This window comes from Bufo gargarizans, chromosome 8 (genome assembly GCF_014858855.1).
Source record: "Bufo gargarizans isolate SCDJY-AF-19 chromosome 8, ASM1485885v1, whole genome shotgun sequence".
NCBI classification, from domain to species: domain Eukaryota; kingdom Metazoa; phylum Chordata; class Amphibia; order Anura; family Bufonidae; genus Bufo; species Bufo gargarizans.
In genome coordinates, this window is record NC_058087.1 from 186,367,464 (window position 1) to 186,394,250 (window position 26,787).

At 46.4% G+C, this 26,787-nt stretch overlaps 1 protein-coding gene across 1 annotated transcript in view; it reads left to right on the top strand.

The window, feature by feature from the left end:
* The first annotated feature begins 7,004 nt into the window (after positions 1–7,004).
* PPL (periplakin) overlaps positions 7,005–26,787 on the top strand; it is a 38,509-nt gene continuing 18,726 nt past the window's right edge. The window contains exon 1 of the mRNA XM_044302527.1: positions 7,005–7,219. Coding sequence (XP_044158462.1) covers positions 7,155–7,219 — 65 coding nt within the window. The 5' untranslated portion in view covers positions 7,005–7,154. The remainder of the gene's footprint in view (positions 7,220–26,787) is intronic.

Sequence of the window (26,787 nt, forward strand, 5' to 3'; positions counted from 1 at the left end):
TATAATACTGCTCCTATGTACAGGAATATAACTACTATAATACTGCTCCTATGTACAGGAATATAACTGCTATAATACCGCTCCTATGTACAAGAATATAACTGCTATAATACTGCTCCTATGTATAAGAATATAACTACTATAATACTGCTCCTATGTACAAGAATATAACTACTATAATACTGCTCCTATGTACAAGAATATAACTACTATAATACTGCTCCTATGTACAAGAATATAATTACTATAATACTGCCTCCTATGTACGAGAATATAACTACTATAATAATGCCCCTATGTACAAGAATATAACTACTATAATACTGCTCCTATGTACAAGAATATAACTACTATAATACTGCTCCTATGTACAGGAATATAACTACTATAATACTGCTCCTATGTACAAGAATATAACTACTATAATACTGCTCCTATGTATAAGAATATAACTACTATAATACTGCCTCCTATGTACGAGAATATAACTACTATAATAATGCCCCTATGTACAGGAATATAACTACTATAATACTGCTCCTATGTACAAGGATATAACTATTATAATACTGCCTCCTATGTACAGGAATATAACTACTATAATACTGCTCCTATGTACAAGAATATAACTACTATAATACTGCCCCTATGTACAAGAATATAACTACTATAATACTGCTCCTATGTACAAGAATATAACTACTATAATACTGCTCCTATGTACAGGAATATAACTACTATAATACTGCTCCTATGTACAGGAATATAACTGCTATAATACCGCTCCTATGTACAAGAATATAACTACTATAATACTGCCCCTATGTACAAGAATATAACTACTATAATACTGCTCCTATGTACAAGAATATCAATACTATAATACCGCCTCCTATGTACAAGAATATAACTACTATAATACTGCTCCTATGTACAAGAATATCAATACTATAATGCTGCTCCTATGTACAAGAATATAACTACTATAATACCGCCTCCTATGTACAAGAATATAACTACTATAATACTGCTCCCTATGTACAAGAATATAACTACTATAATACTGCTCCTATGTACAGGAATATAACTGCTATAATACTGCCCCTATGTACAAGAATATAACTGCTATAATACCACTCCTATGTACAAGTATATAACTACTATAATACTGCCTCCTATGTACAGGAATATAATTACTATAATACTGCCTCCTATGTACAAGAATATAACTACTATAATACTGCCTCCTATGTACAGTAACATGCACAGAATTGCTCTATGTGAGTTTAGCTGCTCTACCGTTATACCATGCAGTGTGTACCGTCGGTGTGTTTGGATGATGTCACTTTATGGGTTCAGTTACTTTGCACAAAATAGGACAATAAAACTAAACCAATCCCGGACACAGGTAGAGACGGGAGGATGTTGGGGTCACATTTGGGAGGACACTAATCAGGGAGACTCCTCGTCAGCCGCTCCCCACAGATCTGGTCACTTCTCTGATGCCTCCATTGCAGGTCAAATCTTCTGATCTTCATCACTTTATACAAACTTTACTTTAAGGCCTCATGCAGTCGACCGTTGTTGTTTTGCGTCCGTTTTTCCCGGATCCGTTGTTTCGTATTTGAGGTTTGTTTTCTCAGATTTAAGTCCTCTTCCGTTCCGTTATTCCACAAAACATATCTGTACGGTTTCTGTATGCGATACGTTTTTTTTGCGGATTGGAAACAGAAACAGTAACTTATTAATCACCAAACACTTGAGCAATATGGGTCGGGCATCACATTTCTACAGTATGGATCCGCAAAATACGGTTTAAATACAGATGACATACGGATGTGTTCCGGACCCATTGACTTGAATGGGGCCTCGGACCGTGATTTGAGGACAATTATAGGACACGCACTACTTTTTTGCGGTACGGAAATGCGGAAACGGAATGCACGTGGAGTGCCTTTCTTTGTTTTTGCGGACCCATTGAAGTGAATGGTTCCGCATATGGTCCGCAAAAAACCCGGAACGGAAGCGGAAAGAAAATACGTTCCTGTGCAAGAGGCTCAGCACTGATTTCCTTGAAGATATCTTCTCTATTCACATCCAAAGCTGCATTACATTTTATGTTTATCACTACTTTGTGTGTTGGGGCGGGCTCACAGGTAGAGCTAAGCTTTATGATCATGTGCCTATTTTGTGGGGCACCCTGCAGAATGTTGAGTGCAGCTTCGGCTGTGACTGGAGTAGAGATTGCTTCATTAGCTCCGGTGCAGTCACCTGACATCAGAGGTCGGGGTCCAGTCCGCGTCTTTCCATCCATTTTATTGGGGTTTGTGTGTTTCTGGCCGCGCACCCGGTGACTCATCCCAGAACAAGGTGCCCGTCACCCACCCAGCGAGGCACGGCCGCCCTCTCCACCTGTGTGGGCGGCTGTCAGATCTCTTCCTCTTAAAGGAGACTCCCTGACAGCAAGAGTAAAAGTGAGGTGGAGAGACCTACCCCCCCCCCCCCATAGGAAAATCCCCAAAAGTGCCCTCTGCCCTTCCTATGGCTGCTGATGCCCTTGGACCCATGAAAGCCCCTTTGGTTCTGAGGCAGGTGGTGCCAAGGGAGCTTGCGATCTAAGTGCCCCCTGCAGCCTGGCGCTATGCCACGCCTCTGCAGTAAGGGCTCGTTCACACGACCGTATGTCTTTTTCAGGTCGTTTTTCCCGGATCCGTTTTTTTCCAGCAGTGTTTCCGGTTCCGTTCTGTTTTTCCGTACAGTATACAGTAATTAGAAAAAATTGGGCTGGGCATAAAATTTCCAATGGATGGTTCCGCAAAAACGGAATGGATATGGAAGAGTACGTCCCGTTTGTGTTCCGTTTTTTTGCGGACCCATTGACTTGAATGGAGCCACAGAACGTGATTTGCGGGCTAATAATAGGACATGTTCTATCTTTCAACGGAAAAACGGAAATGGAATGCATACAGAGTACATTCCGGTTTTTTTTTTGCGGAACCATTGAAATGAATGAGGACACACCCTGCATAGCGATCGCGCCCACCCCAGCGCCCCGGGCAGAACACAGCAGCTGATGATTGATCCCCATTCACAGCCTCCGCTGCTGTGTACACACTGCACCCGCCTGTGCCCGCTGCGTAGGGGAGAAGTGGTGCTTGCTGTCAGTGAATGGTAAAATTCTAGCTTACAGTCAGAGGCTGAAAACCTGTACAAGCCTGATACTTCTCACAGCTGAGGGTCTGTTACAATGTATCAGGGCAGGTGACATGCATCCGTCTGGAGTCCGGAGGATTGTCTAGAATGGATCATACAACTGTAACAAACCCTCAGCAGTATTAGGTCTGGATGGGATTGCATGCGCGGGATATAAATAGGGCTATTCTTATTATTCAGGGACAGCAAGCAGAGATCTTGAAGCAGAAACTGAGGCGTTGGGTTCTCGTAGAAAGTTCCATAACTATTCAACCCGTCTAGCCTGAACAGAATGCGAGAAATGCAGTTTAGACTGACACGCAGGTGCGGCGTCCTATAGGTGCGCTCGAGCAGTGTTGGAGAGCTTGGGATGAAGTAGTACACCCATCATCCCACGTCATTGACCCGAAATCTAAATCTTTCTTTCATGTGTCACCGGGTGGAATGAAGAGTCCTCGGGGGCCGCTCCCTCTAACACAACACGGCGATTCTACAACCAAGAAGAATGTGGATCTTCCACTCGGCGCCTCCGGTACTTCAAGATTCAGAGCCAAACCTGGAATCGGCAGGGACGCCTCGCCGTCCGGGGGCCAAGGGTTTGTCTGCTTAAAGGGATTGTCCGTTTTGTTTTGACATCCCCTTTAAAAGGTCTGTTAATAATAGGCAATGAATGTTGGAGAAATACGATATCACAGCGCAGTGTGAGACCCAGGTGAGAAGTCCGTCATGGTCCGAAATTTTAGAGTGCGTGGCCCTTACCATGAAATTGGGGGCCCAAGTATTCATAACTGCACCTAAATTTCCTAGAAATAGATAAAAATTGGATTTTCTGATTCCGCTATTTTCAGTAACATAATGGGGTGTGTATACTTTTGCAACTCACTCTTTTTTTATAGCTCTAATGCCTTTTGTAAAGGGCCTTGATTCAGCTCCTATGAGTCTCCATGGTAACAGACTACGAACAAGCCCCGTGGTAGTCTGATCCTACAGTCGCCCCTCTACAGGCGGCAGAAGATCCGACTACACAGGGCTTGTTTGTGGTCTGTTACCATGGAGACACGTAGCTCTGATCAAGGTAGATGCACTGCAGCTGCAAAAGTATTCACACCCTGTAAACAAATTTCTAGCTGACGCTTTGCACGCGGCAGTATAAGCAAACGCCATGTAAAACCTGCGGAGAAAGCGGCGCCGGCGGGAGGCCATGATGTCCGCCGGCCCACAGAGTCTCTGCTGGATTTAAAGGGGAAGGAATCAGTTTCAGTACCAGGTTGGGGGGTAGGCGGTGGTAAGTCATCACGCCAAGGTAAGTCCTTGAACCAATCAGATTCCACGCGTCATTCCATCGAATCCCATCCTAGGACGATGGGTGACCACCACTGAGGGGTGCCATGTTCTTAAAGGGATAGTCACAAACTAGCGTGTAAATCTACATTCCCGCCTCGACTCTCCATTTCTATTCATCTGCTACCCCTGTGTCAGTCTTCACTGTAGTACTGGAATTATAGTCATGAGTCAGGATCTTTTATAAGCTATGAGTAAACCTGGAGACTTCTTTATTATTCCATACAGTTACTTCATTCTCTGTCCTGTCAGTGTGTCAGTGTTCACTGCAGTTTTGGCATTGTATTCCTGCATTTTGGGAGAGGGGTTTCAGCACATGAGTAGTATTAATACCAGGCGTCCTGTCACCGGCGGGGACCTGGGCGCTCCTGTCAGCGGGTAGGTGGGGTTGGGGTAGGTGACATTAACACATTCCTCACCAGTGACTCACCGCGGGAGCAGAGATACCTGCAACCCTGCAAAGTACTGACTGTGAGAGAAGAATGTGGACTATGCTGTATGGGGATGCAGCAGGCACCAGCCCTCAGAGCAGCACTCCCCAGAGTTAACCTCTTCACCACCACAGAAAGAAGAGGAAATCCTTCAGTCACATCAGTTCCTGGGAAAGCAGGGTGATTAAATATGGCCCTCACTCGGCTTTCCCTGTTATAATACCGCCCTCACTCCTGCATTTGTTGTTCTGAACTTCAGTAAAGCTGGGTGACATCAGATACGACCGCCATGACATCAGATACGACCGCCATGACATCAGATACAACCGCCATGACATCAGATACGACCGCCATGACATCAGATACAACTGCCATGACATCAGATACGACCGCCATGACATCAGATACGACCGCCATGACATCAGATACAACTGCCATGACATTAGATACGACCGCCATGACATCAGATACGACCGCCATGACATCAGATACGACCGCCATGACATCAGATACGACCGCCATGACATCAGATACGACCGCCATGACATCTCCCACCAGCTTCATCTCTGATTCTGCAGAACAATGAACCCAGAGAGAGGCCTGATACGTGTCACAGCTGAGGGTTTGTTACAGTCTAGACATGGTACATAGTACTATGTAGGCACAATATGGCAGTATCATGTAGGCACTATATAAGAGCATTATATAGGTACTCTATGGCACTATTACAAATTGCCATATGCCAATAATATGTGGATACTACTACATGGCACTATTATGTAGTCACAATATGGTATTATAATGTTGGCACTATATAGCACTATTATGTAGGTACTGTATGGTACTATTATGTAGACACTATATGACACTATTATATAGGCACTATATGGCAGTATTATATATGCTAGTACTATGTAGGCACTATATGGCACGGGTATGTGGGTAATATATGGCAGTATTAAACATGCTAGTATTCTGTATGCACTATATAATAACATTATGTAGGCGCTATATGACAGTATTATGTAGGCACTACATGGCAATAGTGGGTAGGCACTATATAGCAGTATTATATATGCTAGTATTATATAGGCACTATATGACACTATTGTGTAGGCACTCCCCCCCCCCCAAGGACCCCCATATATGTGCTCATTATACTGACTATATAACGGGATATTACACAGCGTACCGTAATATAATAATATGTGTGACACATTGTGATCTCCTGTGTCCTCAGCGCTGTGTAATGATAGGACAGTGTGTACTGAGAGCAGGTGGACGTGGACCATAGGGTGCAATGTTCTGGGCAGTGCTCCTTCCATCCTTGCTGCAGCTCTTGCAGAGTGTGCAGTGTTCTGTGAGTCACTCAGGTTGATGTGTTTGCTGCAGCTCTTGCAGGGTGTGCAGTGTCAGGTTTATGTGCTTGCTGCAGCTCTTGCAGGGTGTGCAGTGCCAGGTTGATGTGCTTGCTACAGCTCTTGCAGGGTGTGGAGTGTCAGGTTGATATGATAGCTGCAGCTCTTGCAGGGTGTGCAGTGTCAGGTTGATGTGATAGGTGCAGCTCTTGCAAGGTGTGCAGCCTCAGGTTGATGTGCTTGCTGCAGCTCTTGCAGGGTGTGCAGTGTGGGTGCAGTCTGGGACTGTCTCTCTGGTATGCAGCAGTCCCTCTCTCCCTGCCTGGAGCTGTCACTTTAGGCCACTCCCACCCTGCACTATAAACAGAACACACGGGATTAACCCCTCTCCTGCCAGAGGGCAGGCAATTAATGCAAATGGGAGGTGTTATAGTATCTAGTGCAGTGGTTGCCAACCAGTGGAGTCCCAGCTGCTTTGATACTACAAGCCCTAGCATGCTGTAATGGACTGTGGCTTTCAGGACACGATGGGAGTTGTAGTTTGACAGTGGATGCACTCCCACCAGACACAGATCTGCTCCCCTACCCCCTGGGGGTTAATCCGGGCTGCAGAGTGGAGGTGGAGTGCGCACCGAGGTCTGCTCCACCTCCCAGGTAATAGCCACCTGCCCAGCAGGGCACTCCCCTTCCTACCTGTAGAGCAGGATCCCCGGCTCCTCACTGACTCCCTGCACCTCCCCAGCCAGGAGCCAACACTACTCCGATCTGTGCGAAGGGACCTCAGCCGGGGGCCCCAGTCTGCAGCAGCACCGACACCCGAGGGCCAGGAACCATGAGCTCCCTGTTCAAGAAGAGAACCACCGCCAAATACAGCCCCAACCCCGTGCAGCCTAAAGTGTGAGTACCCCTGCCTGCCACCCATGGAGAGCACCCATCATTCGCACCCTAGCACCCACAATCCGCACCCTGTCACTCATAGAGAGCACCCATCATCCGCACCCTGTCACTCATAGAGAGCACCCATCATCCACACCCTGTCACTCATAGAGAGCACCCATCATCCGCACCCTGTCACTCATAGAGAGCACCCATCATCTGCACCGTCACCTATAGAGAGCACCCATCATCCGCACCCTGTCACCCATGGAGAGCACCCATCATCCGCACCCTGTCACCTATGGAGAGCACCCATCATCTAAAGCCTGTCATCTATAATGAGGACCCATCATCTGCACCCTGTCACCTATAGAGAGCACCCATCATCTAAAGTCTGTCACCTATAGTGAGGACCCATCATCTGCACCCTGTCACCTATAGTGAGGACCCATCATCTGCACCCTGTCACCTATAGTGAGGACCCATCATATGCACCATGTCACCTATAGACAGCACCCATCATCTGTATCCTGTCACCTATAGAGAGCATCTGCTCCCCTGCGCAAACTGTCACCTATTCTTACATTTAGCTTATGTGTATTCACTATCTCTGTGCTGAGGCAGAGATCACTTGTACTGTATATACTGGACTGTGATCTAGAAGGGCCGCACTGTATATACTGGAATTTAGAAGGGCCACACTGTATATACCGGACTGGACTGTGATCTAGAAGGGCCACACTGTATATACTGGACTGTGATCTAGAAGGGCCGCACTGTATATACTGGAATTTAGAAGGGCCACACTGTATATACCGGACTGGACTGTGATCTAGAAGGGCCACACTGTATATACTGGACTGTGATCTAGAAGGGCCGCACTGTATATACTGGACTGTGATCTAGAAGGGCCACACTGTATATACCGGACTGGACTGTGATCTAGAAGGGCCGCACTGTATATACTGGACTGTGATCTAGAAGGGCCGCACTGTATATACTGGACTGTGATCTAGAAGGGCCACACTGTATATACCGGACTGGACTGTGATCTAGAAGGGCCGCACTGTATATACTGGACTGTGATCTAGAAGGGCCACACTGTATATACCGGACTGGACTGTGATCTAGAAGGGCCGCACTGTATATACTGGACTGTGATCTAGAAGGGCCGCACTGTATATACTGGACTGTGATCTAGAAGGGCCGCACTGTATATACTGGACTGTGATCTAGAAGGGCCGCACTGTATATACTGGACTGTGATCTAGAAGGGCCGCACTGTATATACTGGACTGTGATCTAGAAGGGCCGCACTGTATATACTGGACTGTGATCTAGAAGGGCCGCACTGTATATACTGGAATCTAGAAGGGCCGCACTGTATATACCGGACTGGACTGTGATCTAGAAGGGCCACACTGTATATACTGGACTGTGATCTAGAAGGGCCACACTGTATAAACCGGACTGGACTGTGATCTAGAATATCCAGACTGCATATAATTCACTACATTGACTGTTCAGTATCAGCTATACTGAGACCATGCACTGGTTATAGTGGGCTGTATTACTGGTTATACTGGGTTCTAGTTCTTGTTTTACTGGGTTCTAATTATGGTCATAATGGGTTCTAGTGCTGATCCCGCTGAGCTCTAGTGCCAGTCATTCTGGGTTAAGTGTCTGCACCTTTGGTTATACTGGGATCTAGTGCATGTCATTCTGGGCTCAAGTGCTGACCATACTGGTTCTACTGGAGGTGACACTGAGCTCAAGTGTCTGTGCTGCTGGTCATACTGGATTCTACTACTGAATATACTGGGTTATAGTGCTGGCCTTACTGGGGTTCTCTTACTGGTTTTATTGGGTTCTACAGTCTGCTGGTATACTGGGTTCTAGTATTAGCATACTGGTTTCTAATGCTGGTAATGTAGGTTCCAGTGCTGACCTACTGGGTTCTAGATCATGCCACACCAGGTCATGGTACTGGCAGGCTGGGTTCTAGAGCCGGATACATTGTGTTCTGGTGCTGACATACTGGATTCTAGATCGTCGCCAGGTCATGGTACTGGCAGGCTGGGTTCTAGAGCCGGATACATTGTGTTCTGGTGCTGACATACAATTGTCCGAGGTCCAGTTACACCGTCTCCATCCTTGCTTCCTCTCGGTTTATGGTTCCATTCTCCCTCTGTATTCCCCGGTTCTGGTTACTCTGGGCCTAGTCCTATTTGGACTCTAGTCCTTGTATTAATGTAATGGAGGGTAGACTGCGGACTATGGAGGAATGAGGAGACCACCACTCTGGACTCTACTCCTCACCCAGCTTTCCTAGAATCAGGCAGAACAGGCTGAATGGTGAGGGATGCTCTTTTTAAGTTCTCAGCTTCTGTTGGATCATCTTTGATGTCAGGAAACAGGTTTGTCCTTCATTGTTCTTCCTGTGACACAGTGTGACTGATCCTAGTGAGTGTCAGCTCTGCGGGACAATTATAGGGTAGCTGCTGGCTCACCCTGAGATTTATGGACAGTGCTCCACCATGGATATGACCCCTGCACCTGTCCTTTATCCTCCCCCCATAGCTCTGCCTGTCACCCCCGCTCCCCCCATAGCTCTGCCTGTCATTCCTTCAGCCTCCCCCATAGCTCTGCCTGTCATTCCTTCAGCCTCCCCCCATAGCTCTGCCTGTCATTCCTTCAGCCTCCCCCATAGCTCTGCCTGTCATTCCTTCAGCCTCCCCCCATAGCTCTGCCTGTCATTCCTTCAGCCTCCCCCATAGCTCTGCCTGTCATTCCTTCAGCCTCCCCCCATAGCTCTGCCTGTCATTCCTTCAGCCTCCCCCCATAGCTCTGCCTGTCATTCCTTCAGCCTCCCCCCATAGCTCTGCCTGTCATTCCTTCAGCCTCCCCCCATAGCTCTGCCTGTCATTCCTTCAGCCTCCCCCCATAGCTCTGCCTGTCATTCCTTCAGCCTCCCCCATAGCTCTGCCTGTCATTCCTTCAGCCTCCCCCCATAGCTCTGCCTGTCATTCCTTCAGCCTCCCCCCATAGCTCTGCCTGTCATTCCTTCAGCCTCCCCCCATAGCTCTGCCTGTCATTCCTTCAGCCTCCCCCCATAGCTCTGCCTGTCATTCCTTCAGCCTCCCCCCATAGCTCTGCCTGTCATTCCTTCAGCCTCCCCCCATAGCTCTGCCTGTCATTCCTTCAGCCTCCCCCCATAGCTCTGCCTGTCATTCCTTCAGCCTCCCCCCATAGCTCTGCCTGTCATTCCTTCAGCCTCCCCCCATAGCTCTGCCTGTCATTCCTTCAGCCTCCCCCCATAGCTCTGCCTGTCATTCCTTCAGCCTCCCCCCATAGCTCTGCCTGTCATTCCTTCAGCCTCCCCCCATAGCTCTGCCTGTCATTCCTTCAGCCTCCCCCCATAGCTCTGCCTGTCATTCCTTCAGCCTCCCCCCATAGCTCTGCCTGTCATTCCTTCAGCCTCCCCCCATAGCTCTGCCTGTCATTCCTTCAGCCTCCCCCCATAGCTCTGCCTGTCATTCCTTCAGCCTCCCCCCATAGCTCTGCCTGTCATTCCTTCAGCCTCCCCCCATAGCTCTGCCTGTCATTCCTTCAGCCTCCCCCCATAGCTCTGCCTGTCATTCCTTCAGTCCTCCCCCCCATAGTTCTGCCTGTCATTCCTTCAGTCCCCCCCATAGTCCTGCCTGTCATTCCTTCAGTCTCCCCCCATAGCTCTGCCTGTCATTCCTTCAGTCTCCCCCCATAGCTCTGCCTGTCATTCCTTCAGTCCCCCCCCCATAGTTCTGCCTGTCATTCCTTCAGTCTCCCCCCATAGCTCTGCCTGTCACCCCCGCTCCCCCAATAGCTCTGCCTGTCATTGATCATGATAATGGGACCATGGGGGTATATAGCCCACTATGGATGCTGAGGGGCCCATAGATAGATAGGCCTCTATCCTCTTTTACCCCATGTCCTCTCAACAGGAACCATAGTGTTAGCAAACAGTATAGACTCCAGCCCTGAGATGATGGGAGTTGTAGTTGGGGATTTTGAAGTTTTTCATGTCGCCCCTGCTCTCTACGTATTACAGATTGATGTGTTTCTGGTGCACGGGAATGGTAGCTGGGCGTGGAGGGGATGACATCTCTCGCCGTGCACCAGAATGTGACAGGTTGTGTAACTGAGGTGTGGACATAATGTAGTCTGAGGATGATGAGGTAGTAGTATGTCAGATACAATTGTAGTGTATCAGCAGCTACATGGGATAGTGGGCATGACTCCTGGGGCAAATGGGCAATGAGCCTAGTTACTGCCTGCTGGCATCACCTTTGTGTAGGGTCAAGACGTGATCCGAGATGTAAAACTACAACTCTCAGCATACGGTCTTTGGCATTTCAGGCATGAAGGGAGGTGTAGTTTCACAACCTGTGACTCTTTTGATTATGCATTGTTCTCACTGGCTGCCTGGGGTTGTCAGGGCATGCTGGGAGTTGTAGTATCATAACCTGTGACTCTCTTAAGTATGCATTGCTCTCCTTGGCTGCCTGGGGTTGTCAGGGCATGCTGGGAGTTGTAGTGACTCTCCTAGGTAAGCATTGCTCTCCCTGGTTGCCTGGGGATGTCAGGGCATGCTGGGAGTTGTAGTATCATAACCTGTGACTCTCGAGTATGCATTGCTCTGCCTGGGGTTGCCAGGGCATGCTGGGAGTTGTAGTTTCACAACGTTGGGAGAACATTTTGCAGGTGCTGGGGGTTTTCCTTCACACCTTTGCTTGGAGGAGAGGCCCGATGGTGGCAGCAGTCTCACCTAGGCGGTGACAATGACTGGTCTGATGGGTGTGGGAGTAGTCCATCCCACGTCAAGAGACAGTGTGAATGATGAGAGTATAAAGGGAACGCCACCCCGGCTGTGTGTGAGGATTAACCTGGGGGGGGTTAGAGAATGTGATTCCAGGGAGGTGACATATAAAATGAGACACCATCATTGTATAGAGGTAAGGAGAGACGACTCTTCACCAGCCTCCAGGATTCCCACCCAGCAAATATTATTATTCAGCACACTGGGAAAGCTGGGTGGACTCCCCTATGGGAGCTGTATGGATCCAAAATAGAGTCAGACCAGCACCTCCAAATTATGTGAAAAATGGAGTCCAGGCATGCGCGCTGTATTGTAGGGGCTGTGTTGGCGTCACCCAGCTTTCCCAGAAACACAGAAGCCTAAATATGCAGCAGGATGAGACCAGGGGTGTATCCCTAAATTACCAGGAACTTGGAAAAGCCGAGCTGTGAGAACTTTCCTGCAAAGCCATCTCCTGTCTTGATACAATGTATCATTGCAGGTCAAATGTATCAACCAGAGGATTCTCTGGATACATTGTAACAAACCCCAATGTCTGGATGGAATATTTGGCCAGGATGAGTTTTTCAGTCCCCGGGTGTAAACAAGAACGCAGCCATACATTGGACAGCAAGCAGAGATCTTGAAAATGGTGAGAAATGGAAACAATCCATTGGGGCGTGACAGTGAATGTTTGGGATTTTTTGGACTGGAGACACTCCTTTCGTACCCTTGTCTTGTTTGGCAAGACTTTTAGTAGGTATTTCAAGAATGTGGCCTTAGAGGGGGAAGAACCAGTATGTGGACATGTTTCTGACACACCAATCTGACTGGTTTTGGCCGAAGATCAATCACAACTGGACGCCGCCGGAGATTGGAACGACCTCCTGTTACAAGATAAGGGGGGCACCATTCATTGGTCAACCCAATGCCACAGGGTCCTTGATCTCCGGGTGTGAATGAAGATGTCCTTGTCAATGTTTGTCTTCTATAGGGGCTAAGTTGGCGCAAGATTAGCATCGACATGCCCCTCTTCAAAGCTGCTGCACCATGGGGGAGTCGCGTCCATTGTGACAGTCCAAATATTGCTGAGGGGCGACTCTTTTACCCTACAGCCCCCTCCACACCCATTAGCGTGGGTGATCTCTCTTGTCCAATCAGGTTGGCTTCCAATCCAGAGCGCCATGTTGGACGTGAGGCCCATAATGCCATAACTAGGTATGTGACTAGAGGCCGTCTCGATTAGAAAGCCCCTTTAATGCCGCCCGGTGTGTGACATCTCATGAGATCCTTGCCCTGGCGCGTTACTGGCACCTGCCTCCTGGTGGCTCTATTCCCAGTCATGACGCCTCCATTCACTGGATTAGAAAAAGGCTCTTTTGTTTGCAAACAATGGAGGACGCCGCACGTTCCTGACCGTACCTGCCGCTGGATTAACTCGTGTCAGCTCAACAGGAGGGTGGGCAACAGAGTAGTACCCTCACCGCCAGAAAAATACTGCCATGTAATGCATAATACCACCATACACCTCCATGCAGCGCCCCTCTAATGCTCACGAAACACATCCACCATATATTTCCATATGCTTTCTTTAAGCTAGGAAACCATCAGCCCAAATAATACCACCATACACCTCCATGCAGCGCCCCTCTAATGCTCACATAACACATCCACCATATATTTCCATATGCTTTCTTTAAGCTAGGAAACCATCAGCCCAAATAATACCGCCATACATTGATTTGGTAATACTTCCATGCAATATCCGTATAATAAAACCATATAGTACTCGCACAACACTGCCATATATTTCCAGTTCAGTCCTGCAGGTCCATTACAAAATTGGGAGCCCTGGACGCCGGCCCTATTTGCCTCCTCTAAACCTTCAGCCCAAGTAGTACCGCTATACAGTACCCACATAATACAGTACATATACTGTAATACCGCCGTAGAGTGTCAACACACTACAGCCCAAATAACGCTGCAATACATTGCTTTAGTAATGTAGTCAATAAAAAACTACCATATATTTCCAATTTAGTCCTCCAGGTCTACTACGAAACTGTCCTATCTGCCTCCTCTAAACCAGGAAACCATCAGGCCGTTATACCATGGCCACATAATATGTCCCAAATAATGTAAAACCGCTATACAATGCTCACATAATACAGCCCAGACATAACTTGTCTTCATAATAACTCCATGCAGTGTCCATATAGTGCTCCCATATAGTGCTCCCATATAGTGCTCCCATATAGTGCTCCCATATAGTGCTCCCATATAGTGCTCCCATATAGTACTCCCATAACACTGCTATATATTTCCAGTTTAGACCTTGGGGCCTACTAGAAAATGATGCCCTAGGCAATAGACCTGTATGTCTCCCCTAAACCAAGAAACCATCAGCTCAAATAATACCGCCATACATCGCCTTAATAATACCTCCATGCAGTGTCCATATAATACTACCATACGGTGCCCACATGTCACTGCCATATATATCCATTATAGTCCTTGGGGCCCTGAGCAATAGTTACCATTAAAACCCTGACCTGGGAGAGAAAAATCCTAGAACCTCGGTGACAATTTTTGGAAGACTATACAAGACAAAAAGCAGAAGAACAAGTACCAGCGCTGACCAGTAGGGGTGCTCCAGTGACATGGGGACCTTCCACTGTCACCATAATACAATGGAACTTATACACTGCACAGGTCAGAAATCTGGTAAAACATGTCCACCATTTTTGCCATTCATTGGAAGGACCCGGAAACCATCAGCAAGCTGCTGTTATTCTTCCCAGGTGTCTAATACAATGGGACAGGATGTCCTATAAACTGACATCTAACATAATTACACCAATAATAAGATCCTGATCTGCATGTTGATGGTTTTCACTCTTAATAACCAAAACCGGACTCCCCGGCCTACTCCTATGATTGAGGCATCATTCTATTGTGCCGGTGGTTGCATCTAAATTTAGCTCTTCCTGGAGAAGACAATGAATCTCCTCATCCTGCGTCTTATAAAGGTCGGAGGGGAGAAGATTCCAGAGATTTTTATTTTTTTTTCACTCGAGGGAGGAGTGCGATCACCGAATGTCACATAAGAGAAGGGCGTGAGACTGACATAGCAGAGCCCGGGAGCAGGTTCAGCAAGAACTTGGGGCAGGGGTGTGCCGCTGATACAGTTTCATTGCAATCGGAAAAGGCGATCGGCGATACTGCGCCGGACAAACTCTGCTTCATCTGAACGCACCACATGCCTCATGTTTGTCAGCATAACACATACAGCTGCCAGGCAAATAGCTGAAGGGCGGCATAGGTAGCATTTGTACCCGGGCCCTAGCGCCTGTGGCCCCTCTGTCACATACAAAGACACCAGTGTTACAGATTTTACATTGGAGCCCAGAAGTGCACTACCTGTCGTCCCCATAGGTGGCGCCGCTGGTCACCAGGAGCTTGTACCCTTATCTAAAGTTCCCAAGTCCATTAGGCTGTAATCTACGATTCCCCGTTATCAGCCATTTAACACTCCTGTATATATAGGACTTAAGGGTTACTGGCCCTTTAAATAGAGTAGCAAGAGGCCTACACTATTAATATCCTGGCCATTATTTACACTGCACAGTGCACTGCAGTCACCGCTTATCTCGGGAAATTGCTAAGTAAATACAGAGCTTACAATGACACTCATCATCCATGAGATGATAGGAGAGGTATTCCGCTACACATCAGCGACAACAGAAGAGGCTCAACATATGATGGTGGTATATACCTGACAGGAGTGACGGATACTGGGAGTTATACATCTTCTTGTATATAGTGATATGGAGCATGCTGGTATAACCTGGGCATCTCCTGTATATAATTATATATGTACAGCCGGTATAAGTTATACATCTTCCTGTATATAGTGATATGGAGCATGCTGGTATAACCTGGGCATCTCCTGTATATAATTATATATGTACAGCCGGTATAAGTTATACATCTTCCTGTATATAGTGATATGGACCATGCTGGTATAACCTGGGCATCTCCTGTATATAATTATATATGTACAGCTGGTATAAGTTATACATCTTCTTGTATATAGTGATATGGAGCATGCTGGTATAACCTGGGTATCTCCTGTATATAATTATATATGTACAGCTGGTATAAGTTATACATCTTCCTGTACATAGTGATAGGGAGCATGCTGGTATAACCTGGGTATCTCCTGTATATAATTATATATGTACAGCTGGTATAAGTTATACATCTTCTTGTATATAGTGATATGGACCATGCTGGTATAACCTGGGCATCTACTGTATATAATTATATATGTACAGCTGGTATAAGTTATACATCTTCTTGTATATAGTGATATGGAGCATGCTGGTATAACCTGGGTATCTCCTGTATATAATTATATATGTACAGCTGGTATAAGTTATACATCTCCTGTATATAGTGATATGGACCATGCTGGTATAACCTGGGCATCTCCTGTTTCTTAACCTAACCCCTTTGCCACAATGAAAGCGCTCACTGCCCATGGCCCTTTTGCTGCCCCCCTTTCGCCCCTACCTGGTGCCTCCTGAGATGATCGCCTCATTGGGGGTGCACCCCTGAATATATGAGTGATATACATGGGGACTGGTACTGTTATGTGACCACTATGCGTATTAGTATTAGGCTACATGCACACAACCTTATCCGTTTTGCGGACTGCAACATATGGATGCAGTCTGTGCGCCTTCCACAATATATATTTTTTACATTAATAAGTCTGTGGTCTGCATTTTGTGAATCTTTTTGTGGAACGGACATACGGATGGTCTGTGTGATTTCTGCATCCGTATGTCCTTTCCACAAAAAAGATATGTCCTATACTTGGCTGCAAAATGTGATCCAAGACCTATTGAAGTCAATGGATCTGCAAAAAATGCAGAGGCAAAACGGACGCCACCTGTATTTTGTGGATCTGCAATTTGCGGACCGCAAAATACGTAAATCGTGTGCATGAGGCCTTATAGAGAAGTTATGGGTGGTAGATCTGGGTACCGTGACTAGTGCTGTTATTCAGAATGCGCAAATACCATTATACCTCGTTACAGGTGGTATACCTGGGTACTGTGACTGGCACTATTATGTGAGCACTATGTGCAGTACTATTATATAGGAAGTATGGCTGCTTAATATAGGTACTGTAATTGGTACTATTACACAGTTCCGTTATTCTGAGCAGCAGCTAATATTCAGAGAAATCGCCATGTGTAGCACGTAGGGTCCATAGAGCAAACACGACCATCGAGGTGGTCCCTCAGATGCTGGAGGGGACGTGGGGGATATCCATAGAGCAAAGGCAACCATTGAGGTTCCACAGCTGCTCAGTGGATTTGAAGTCCAGGGAGTTAGGGGACCAGGGTAGCACTTGGAAGTCTCGGTCATGCTCCATGTTACACTGTCTCATTCGCCCCAGGGAAGACCATCAGCAAGTATGGGTGTACGCGATCTGCAAGGATGGATTCATACCCAAATCGGCTGAGAGCGCCTTCCACGTGATGAGTGGCCCAGAGAATGCCAGGAAAACATCCCCCAGACCATAACGCCGCCCCCACCAGCTTGTGTTCTTCCAGCAATGGCTGCAGGTAGTGTTGAGCGAACTTGTGTTTCAAGTTCGGCGTACAAGGTTCGCGTTATCTAAGAATTCCGTTATGGATTCAGCTACCACGGACCAGAAGTTATAGTGGTCCGTGGTAGCGGAATCCATAACAGAATTCTTAGATACCCCGAACCTTGTACGCCAAACTTGAAACACAAGTTGCAGGAAGTTTGTTCTCTGACGTTTCTCACCTGACACCAATGTCCGTCCGTTTTATGAAGCAGAAGACGTGACCCTTTACCAATCAGCGGAGGTCCAATTCTGATACTGCCAATATTGAAGCCTTTTTCTGATGATGCAACTTGGTTAGCAGAGGAGCAGTGACCACCCGTCTGCTTTGGTGAACTGTAGTGTTAGACACACGTCTGGTCGCCCCTTGGTTTATTTTGGCGATGAGCTGCTCCACTGCAGGGTGTCCGTCCGCCTTCTCGCACCTTCATACCCGAAGGTCACCTCTCACACCAGTGGCACGTGGTCCTCCACAGACTACACAACGCTTATTAACAATGGTGCCATCTGTCCGCTCACCAGACACTTTCACCACAGCAGCACAGGAATAGTTCACACTGCGCAGTTTCAGAAATACCGCCACCCGGGGCCCAAAAGCCAATAATTGTCTCTTCTTGCAACTCTGATAAATTGTTCCTTTTACCCATGACGGCAACGAGGGATATGTGTGCAGACAGCCTATCACCCACCTTATATACCCACCGAGCCAGCTCAGCACACAGGACTTCCTTCATGAGCTGCCGACATCAAAAGTAGGAAGTGGTCAGAATAATGGGACTAGTCTGTGTATATGAGCACTACATGTAGTAGTACTATTATATCGGAGTTGTGTGTGATAGACATGGGTACTGTGATTGGTACTATTATATGAGCACTATATGTAGTACTGTTACTCAGGAGTTATGGGTGGTATACATAGGTACTATTGGTGGTATTATATGAGCACTACATGTAGTACTATTACACAGGAGCTCTGGGTGGTAGACATGGGTACTATGATTGGTACTATTTTGTTGGTACTAGGCATGTCTGTTTAGCAACCTAAATAATGGTGAGATTGGGGGCACATTGACCCACTGTGTTATGTCTAAGGCCTCCTGCACTAGAACGTGCAATACACGAACACCGTCCGTGGGGCAGCCGCAGCAGATCGCAGACCAATTCTTTTTAATGGGTCCGCGATCTGTCCGTTCCGCAAAAAGATAGGACATGTTCTATCTTTTTGCAGAACGGAAGTACGGAGTGCTTCTGTGGGGTTTCATCCAGTAGTGCTTCTGTAGGGTTCAGTTCCGTGCTTCCGTCCCGCACTATTCCGCATCTCCGGATTTGCGGACCCATTGTAGTGAATGGGTCCACATCCATGATGCGGAATGCCCACGGAACGGCACCCGTGTATTGCGGATCCGCAAATGCGGTCCGCAATACGGCAACGGGGCGCACACGTTTGTGTGCAGGAGGCCTAATGCATAGGATTGGTAGGAGTCCTGCTCCGCCCCTCAGACTCTACAGTAGCCAGTGTGTCCCTTGTGCCTGGAGGGTCCTTTTGAGATGTCCTGTGATATCCATGCTTCTGATGATATCAGGCTGGTGATGTGTTGTGAACATGTAAGGGAGCCCTTCACAGCGTATCCAAGGTCTGAGAGGTCAGACCAGCTGCGGTATCCAAGGTCTGAGAGGTCAGACCAGCTGCGGTATCCAAGGTCTGAGAGGTCAGACCAGCTGCGGGATCCAAGGTCTGAGAGGTCAGACCAGCTGCGGTATCCAAGGTCTGAGAGGTCAGACCAGCTGCGGTATCCAAGGTCTGAGAGGTCAGACCAGCTGCGGTATCCAAGGTCTGAGAGGTCAGACCAGCTGCGGGATCCAAGGTCTGAGAGGTCAGACCAGCTGACAATATGCGCTCTGCGGCTCTGGCCACTCATACCTGCACACTGGTTTTATTGTTTTTCTCCCCATTACCTCTCTAGTAAAATGTGGCCTAACCATAACGTCTTAATACACAGAGGCCATTTTACTTTACGAATCTGTGGCTCTGCTTTTCTGTTCTCGGCCAGGCATTATATTATGCCGCTACGTGGACGCCCGGCGGTATTGTCAGGCAGTTTTGATAAATGAGGCCTAAAATCCGTCTTTGTTGTCCACAGCAACCAATCACAGCGCAGCTCTCATTCCATATCCTGCTGTTGTAAAATGAAAGCTGTGCTGTGATTGGTTGCTATGGGCAACAGAGTCGGCTCTTCTGTTAACACAGGGGATTTTCAGTTTACGATGCCAGAAATCCACAGACATGGATCCGCCTGTGACTACCCGGCCGTGGCTCTGCTGGATTTCAGGTTTCATTTTTAATGTCCGTGATGCATTGGAAGCCGTGTGACAGATAAGCATAACCGTGATAAATCTGCCCTCTGTTATTTACAGGCTCGGGTGAATCATTTCCCCCTCCGGTCTGGAGCCATTAGTGTGGGGGTAGGTAGGCCGCAGGGGGCAGAGCAGGAAGGAGGCTTCTTGTTTACCTGCCCATTCTGGATTTAGGACTATTGTGGACGCAGCCAGGGGACGGGATGTGCTGCTGACTTGCACGCCCCCGTCCTATGCACAATGTGCGCAGGTCTCTAGGAGGGATGATCCCGTCTCCACGTCTTCTATGGATTTTAATTAGCTGATGGTTTCCTGAGCTGCAGTTTAATTCGCTTCCTGCTCAGAAAGTAAAATTCAGGTCCATGGGGACAGCTGCAAAAAACATATCCTCCCTTTAGGACCTATTCACATAGCGGATTTTGCCACTGCATTGGTAGGCAGCGCTGCCATTCACGTGGTCGGCGGTTTAAAGCCACGACCTTGCCAAGGCCCCAGTCACACGACCGTATTTTTGGTCTGCATTTTCTGCGGATCGGATGTGGACCCAGTCACTTCAATGGGACTGCAAAAGATGCGCACAGTGTGCGGAGTGCTGTCCGCATCCGTATGTCCGTCTGCGTCACCCGCAAGAAAGATGGAACGTGTCCTATTCCCATTGTCTGTTTTGCAGAGAAGAACAGGCCTTGTTACAATGTACATTCGTGTGTATGCAACATAAGGGGCACGTCCCTTCTTGGTGGGTTTTCTGTACAGACGCCACTGGAAGCCGCTACGGGTGTCCGCTCGTGGTTCAGCTCCATTCAATGGGGATAAACTGTAAGCGGGCATCCAAAGTGAAAAACCGCTATAGAAACCTCAGCGGCCTCTGCTGCCGAATACGTGGCGGATGTTGATAGGCTAGTTTCACACCTGCAGTAAACTATACGGCAGAGGAGTTAACACGATTATACGGCAGGGACGCGACCGGATTCCGGCAAAAGAGCCAGGTTTCGGCCGGCTAGAATGCACCATTTTTTCGTCTGGCCAAAACCCGTTTCAGATCTGTTTTTTACAGCTCCGTATGCGGAACCATTCACTTCAATGGGTCTGTAAAAATAACGTAAAACGTATCCGTATGGCCGCAAGTCCGTTCCGCAAAAAATTTGAACATGTCCTATCTTTGTCCGTTTTGTGAATAAGGATAGGCATTGTTACAATGGATCTGCAAAGAACAAAAATAAAATGGCTGAAACACGGACGTCACACAAATGTCATCATTTTTTTTGGGGGGGGGGGGGGGGATCAGAGTTTTGCGGGCCACAAAATGCATACAGTTGTGGGCATGAGCCGTTCTCCAGCTATGCCGGATACGGTGAACCGCGGCAGGCTGTTTCTCTGCATGAACTGCTTACCGCAGGTGTGCAAGTCACCTTAGGCTGGCGTCACACATGAAGTTTTGTTTTGTTTTTTACTGCTTTTTAGTTAAACTAAAACTAAAAAAAGCACCTATTACCTCTCCAATGCTAAGGCTTTGTAAACTGGGTGGAGCTTGGGCTGCTCCGCCTGGGAGGACCCTCGCTGAAGCAGACGCCGTCCTCCGCTGGCTCCAGCTGGAAGCTTTGTCATCTTGTGATATACCAGAGTTAGTAACGAGCTGATGTTGCAGGCTCCTAGAACATGCTGAGAGTTGTAGTTGGGGATGAGCGAAGCGAGGTTCGGATCCTAGATGCGGAGCATGTCCTAGTAGTGAGCGGATGTTGCGCGCTCCTAAGTGTCTCATATCAGAAGGTTACACAGCTTCCAGCTGGAGACAGTGAAGGAAGGTTTCTGCTGCCAGGAGGATTGGGGGGTATGTGGTAAGGGGGTACTCCAACTCCGTACATGGGGGAGCCTTCTACACAGATGTGCTGGAGGTGATCAGACATGAAGGGAAAGCGATAGGTGATCCATATGTATAATACCGCATACTGAGAGGGGAGCAGCGAGAGCTGAAAATAACCTTCATTAATTCCAGCAACACCCGACAGTCACCTGAATTATGGATGAGAGACATTCACTGACAGGTAGCTGATTACTATTTCTATGAACCGCAACAGTATATATACTGTATATACTGCACAATGTAACACCAAGACCACCAGATATAGTACATAGGAGCAGTATTATAGTAGTTACATTCTTGTACATAGGAGCAGTATTATAGTAGTTATATTCTTGTACATAGGAGGCAGTATTATAGTAGTTATATTCTTGTATATAGGAGGCAGTATTATAGTAGTTATATTCTTGTATATAGGAGGCAGTATTATAGTAGTTATATTCTTGTACATAGGAGGCAGTATTATAGTAGTTATATTCTTGTACATAGGAGGCAGTATTATAGTAGTTATATTCTTGTACATAGGAGGCAGTATTATAGCAGTTATATTCTTGTACATAGGAGGCAGTATTATAGTAGTTATATTCTTGTACATAGGAGCAGTATTATAGTAGCTATATTCTTGTACATAGGAGCAGTATTATAGTAGTTATATTCTTGTACATAGGAGTAGTATTATAGTAGTTATATTCTTGTACATAGGAGGCAGTATTATAGTAGTTATATTCTTGTACATAGGAGGCAGTATTATAGTAGGTCTATTCTTGTACATAGGAGCAGTATTATAGTAGTTATATTCCTGTACATAGGAGGCAGTATTATAGCAGTTATATTCTTGTACATAGGAGGCAGTATTATAGTAGTTATATTCTTGTACATAGGAGCAGTATTATAGTAGCTATATTCTTGTACATAGGAGCAGTATTATAGTAGTTATATTCTTGTACATAGGAGCAGTATTATAGTAGTTATATTCTTGTACATAGGAGGCAGTATTATAGTAGTTATATTCTTGTACATAGGAGGCAGTATTATAGTAGTTATATTCTTGTACATAGGAGCAGTATTATAGTAGTTATATTCCTGTACATAGGGGCAGTATTATAGTAGTTATATTCTTGTACATAGGAGGCAGTATTATAGTAGTTATATTCTTGTCTATAGGAGGCAGTATTATAGTAGTTATATTCTTGTATATAGGAGGCAGTATTATAGTAGTTATATTCCTGTACATAGGAGCAGTATTATAGTAGTTATATTCTTGTACATAGGAGGCAGTATTATAGTAGTTATATTCTTGTACATAGGAGGCAGTATTATAGTAGTTATATTCTTGTACATAGGAGGCAGTATTATAGTAGTTATATTCTTGTACATAGGAGGCAGTATTATAGTAGTTATATTCTTGTACATAGGAGGCAGTATTATAGTAGTTATATTCTTGTACATAGGAGCAGTATTATAGTAGTTATATTCTTGTACATAGGAGCAGTATTATAGTAGCTATATTCTTGTACATAGGAGCAGTATTATAGTAGTTATATTCTTGTACATAGGAGGCAGTATTATAGTAGTTATATTCTTGTACATAGGAGCAGTATTATAGTAGTTATATTCTTGTACATAGGAGCAGTATTATAGTAGTTATATTCTTGTACATAGGAGGCAGTATTATAGCAGTTATATTCTTGTACATAGGAGGCAGTATTATAGTAGTTATATTCTTGTACATAGGAGGCAGTATTATAGTAGTTATATTCTTGTACATAGGAGGCAGTATTATAGTAGTTATATTCTTGTACATAGGAGGCAGTATTATAGCAGTTATATTCTTGTACATAGGAGGCAGTATTATAGCAGTTATATTCTTGTACATAGGAGGCAGTATTATAGCAGTTATATTCTTGTACATAGGAGGCAGTATTATAGTAGTTATATTCTTGTACACAGGAGCCGTAATACTACGATTATATGCTGCAGATCCACACTTTGCCTCTTTTATAAATAATAGGTGTTATGATTCTGGGTGTTGTGGAGACATGATGCTGCCAGGACCTTGGGAAATCTTTCTTCCTTCCGTCTGTTTTCCATTGAAGATAATTAGTAAAGTTAATCCTTTATATGTAAAGAAGAATTCGGTGTTCAGGCTACAACTTGCTGAGTTAATGATGATGTCGCTCTGCAGTTTGGAGAACGCTTCCTCTCACAGCGGCAGAGGTGTTCCCCTCATTTCCATGTCTTTGTGCTGGAGACATTGCACTTGTCAGTATCGGGCTGGTCCAGCACACATCAGAAGTTAAGCCTGTGCGCTCCTCGGGGGCAGGCAGTGAGAACAGAAATTTATCACATAGATTGCAGTTCTCCATAGGGTGAGGAGCCACTACTATATTAGTAGCCACTGAGGACACTGCAGGGCGAGGGCTTTTATACAGGACTAAACTCCTCAACTCCCAGTGAGAGGTTCTACAGCAGCCGAGGTGTTTAATATGGGGCTCAGGAGAATCAGGTGCTGAATAACTGTGTAATACACACCACAGATGCTACAGAACCTCTTTAAAGAGTGGAAAGAGACCTTAAAATAACCAATCTTGAAAAAAATGACAAGTGCTAAACTCTCAGGGTGCCACACACTGAGGAGTAACATGAAGCTCCTGGGCCCCATCTTTTATCTGCCATTTACTGATGTCTTCTTATTTGGTGGACAGGCTTTTGGGCTCCCTCAGGCACCTGGGCCTCGGTGTAACTGTTACCTCGGCATCCGGTATAGCTACTCCATGGGCAACAGAGTAGTGCTTTTAGCCCCTTAAGGAACATTCACACATACAGCATTACTGCGGCAGGCCTCGTCCCTCCACTGCGGCAGGCCTCGTCCCTCCACTGCGGCAGGCCTCGTCCCTCCACTGCGGCAGGCCTCGTCCCTCCACTGCGGCAGGCCTCGTCCCTCCACTGCGGCAGGCCTCGTCCCTCCACTGCGGCAGGCATCATTTCTCCATGGCAGAATGCCTCATGCGTCCATGTGTAGTCTAGTTATAGCCTTCAGGTCATTGGAAATTCTTCAACTAATCTTTCAGTTTTTTTCCACATATATTAAAATGTATTCCCTGCAGCAAACTGATCTCACATTCTGTGCTGGGTGCAGGTTCCTGCAGGTCCAGCTGTCACCTGACAGCATCTATTATGCGCTGACTCCACCTGCTGCTATGTATCGCGCCTTTACTTCATGTTTGTAGGGCATGTTCACATGTTAAGGTGGGGCTGAGGACCACATGTGGTCTTACAATGAATTGACACAGTTTTACCGCAGATGGTTTTGCAATGAGGAGATGTGATGTGTGAAATGTAGTTGATCAGATGATTGGAATGATTACATAAGCAGGGGCGGGGTTATTAAATAGGTGGAGCTAGGACACTAAGCTTTAGCCAATCGGATCATGGAGAAGTTCAGGATACGAGACAAAAGAGTGGCGGGGTAAACGCAGCTGCAAAATATGGAGCTTACATGAAGAGAAGTGGGCGAGCTGCGGCCCTGGAAGTCAGTGTTTGGTTATGATGCCATAATTTGTTGATGATGTCATCAATGTAGAAATCACTGTATACATCTTATACCCACCATACTGTAAATTATAAGCAAAGATGTAAATTATAGTATATGGGGTTAAAAGGCGGTTCTCATCTTTATATATTATTACTAAAATCTGATTACTACTGCAAGCAGAGATGAAGGAAGTCTGGTCTAGGCGGTCCTGACTCCTTGTCTGCTAGTTTGGTCTTGAGCTGAAAACATAGGCAGTTTAGACTGGTTGCTAGGGAAGCACTGCCTGACAACTGAATGTAATAGCTAACTGGGTATCCATAGCAACTAGTAATGTGCTCAGCCTCATTCCCTATCTCAGCCGGCATTATTAATCAGATTTTTCAGTCTGGAATTAATGGGATTTGTCAGGTGTCTGTTGGAGAGCTATAGGGTGAAATGTATCCAGGAGGCGGTCCACAACACAATGGCGCTATGACCTCATTGCGGACTGGTTCCCCTCTGGTGAGGCTGCTGATTACAGTGTACTGAGGGAGTTTCTGGTCTATTGGATGACAGATTAATTATCATAGCGGTTCTCATGCGGCATACAATCATTATCTGCAGATATTTCCCCATGTACATTCCTGTGTGCTGAGTAACGCCGCCGATACTCCGGCCGGACATCCAGACTTGTCCCAGATATCAGTGAAAAGCGGAAGATAGAGGCTCCGCAAACATGGAGGAAGACGGTGCAGAGACATCAAGGAGAGATCCTGCTCAGGACCCCTTCACACGTGGCAGAAAATTCCACGACTGAAAATCAGTTCAATTAATTTGAATGCAGAAAGGCGAGCCTCATTTGGGTGAATGGAACCGATTTTCAGTCGCAGAGTTTTCTGACACAAAATCTGCCGCGTGTGAAGGCGACCCTAATCCAGCAGAACAAATGATGTTCCTGTCGCATATTGTAAATACGAGCTGTATCTGACAAGATCCACATCAGAAACGGTATATTTATGGCGTGGATGTGCTGTAGATTTTGTACCGATGTGCTGTGGATTTTCTGTGGATGAGACGTGGCTTTCCCGTGGATGCACTGTGGATTTGCTGTCAATGTGTCATGAATATGTGGTGAATCTGCTGTGGATTTGCTTTGCATGTGCCGTGGATGCACTGTGGTTTTCTGTGGATGTTCCCTGGATTTGCTGTAGATATGCCATGGAATTGCTATGGATTTTCTATGGATGGCCGTGGATTTGCTGTGAATGTGCCGTAGATTTCCTGTGGAGTTTCTGTGGATTTTCTTTGAATATCCCATAGATTTGCCGTGGATGTCGTAGATGCGCTGTGGATTTTCTATGGATGG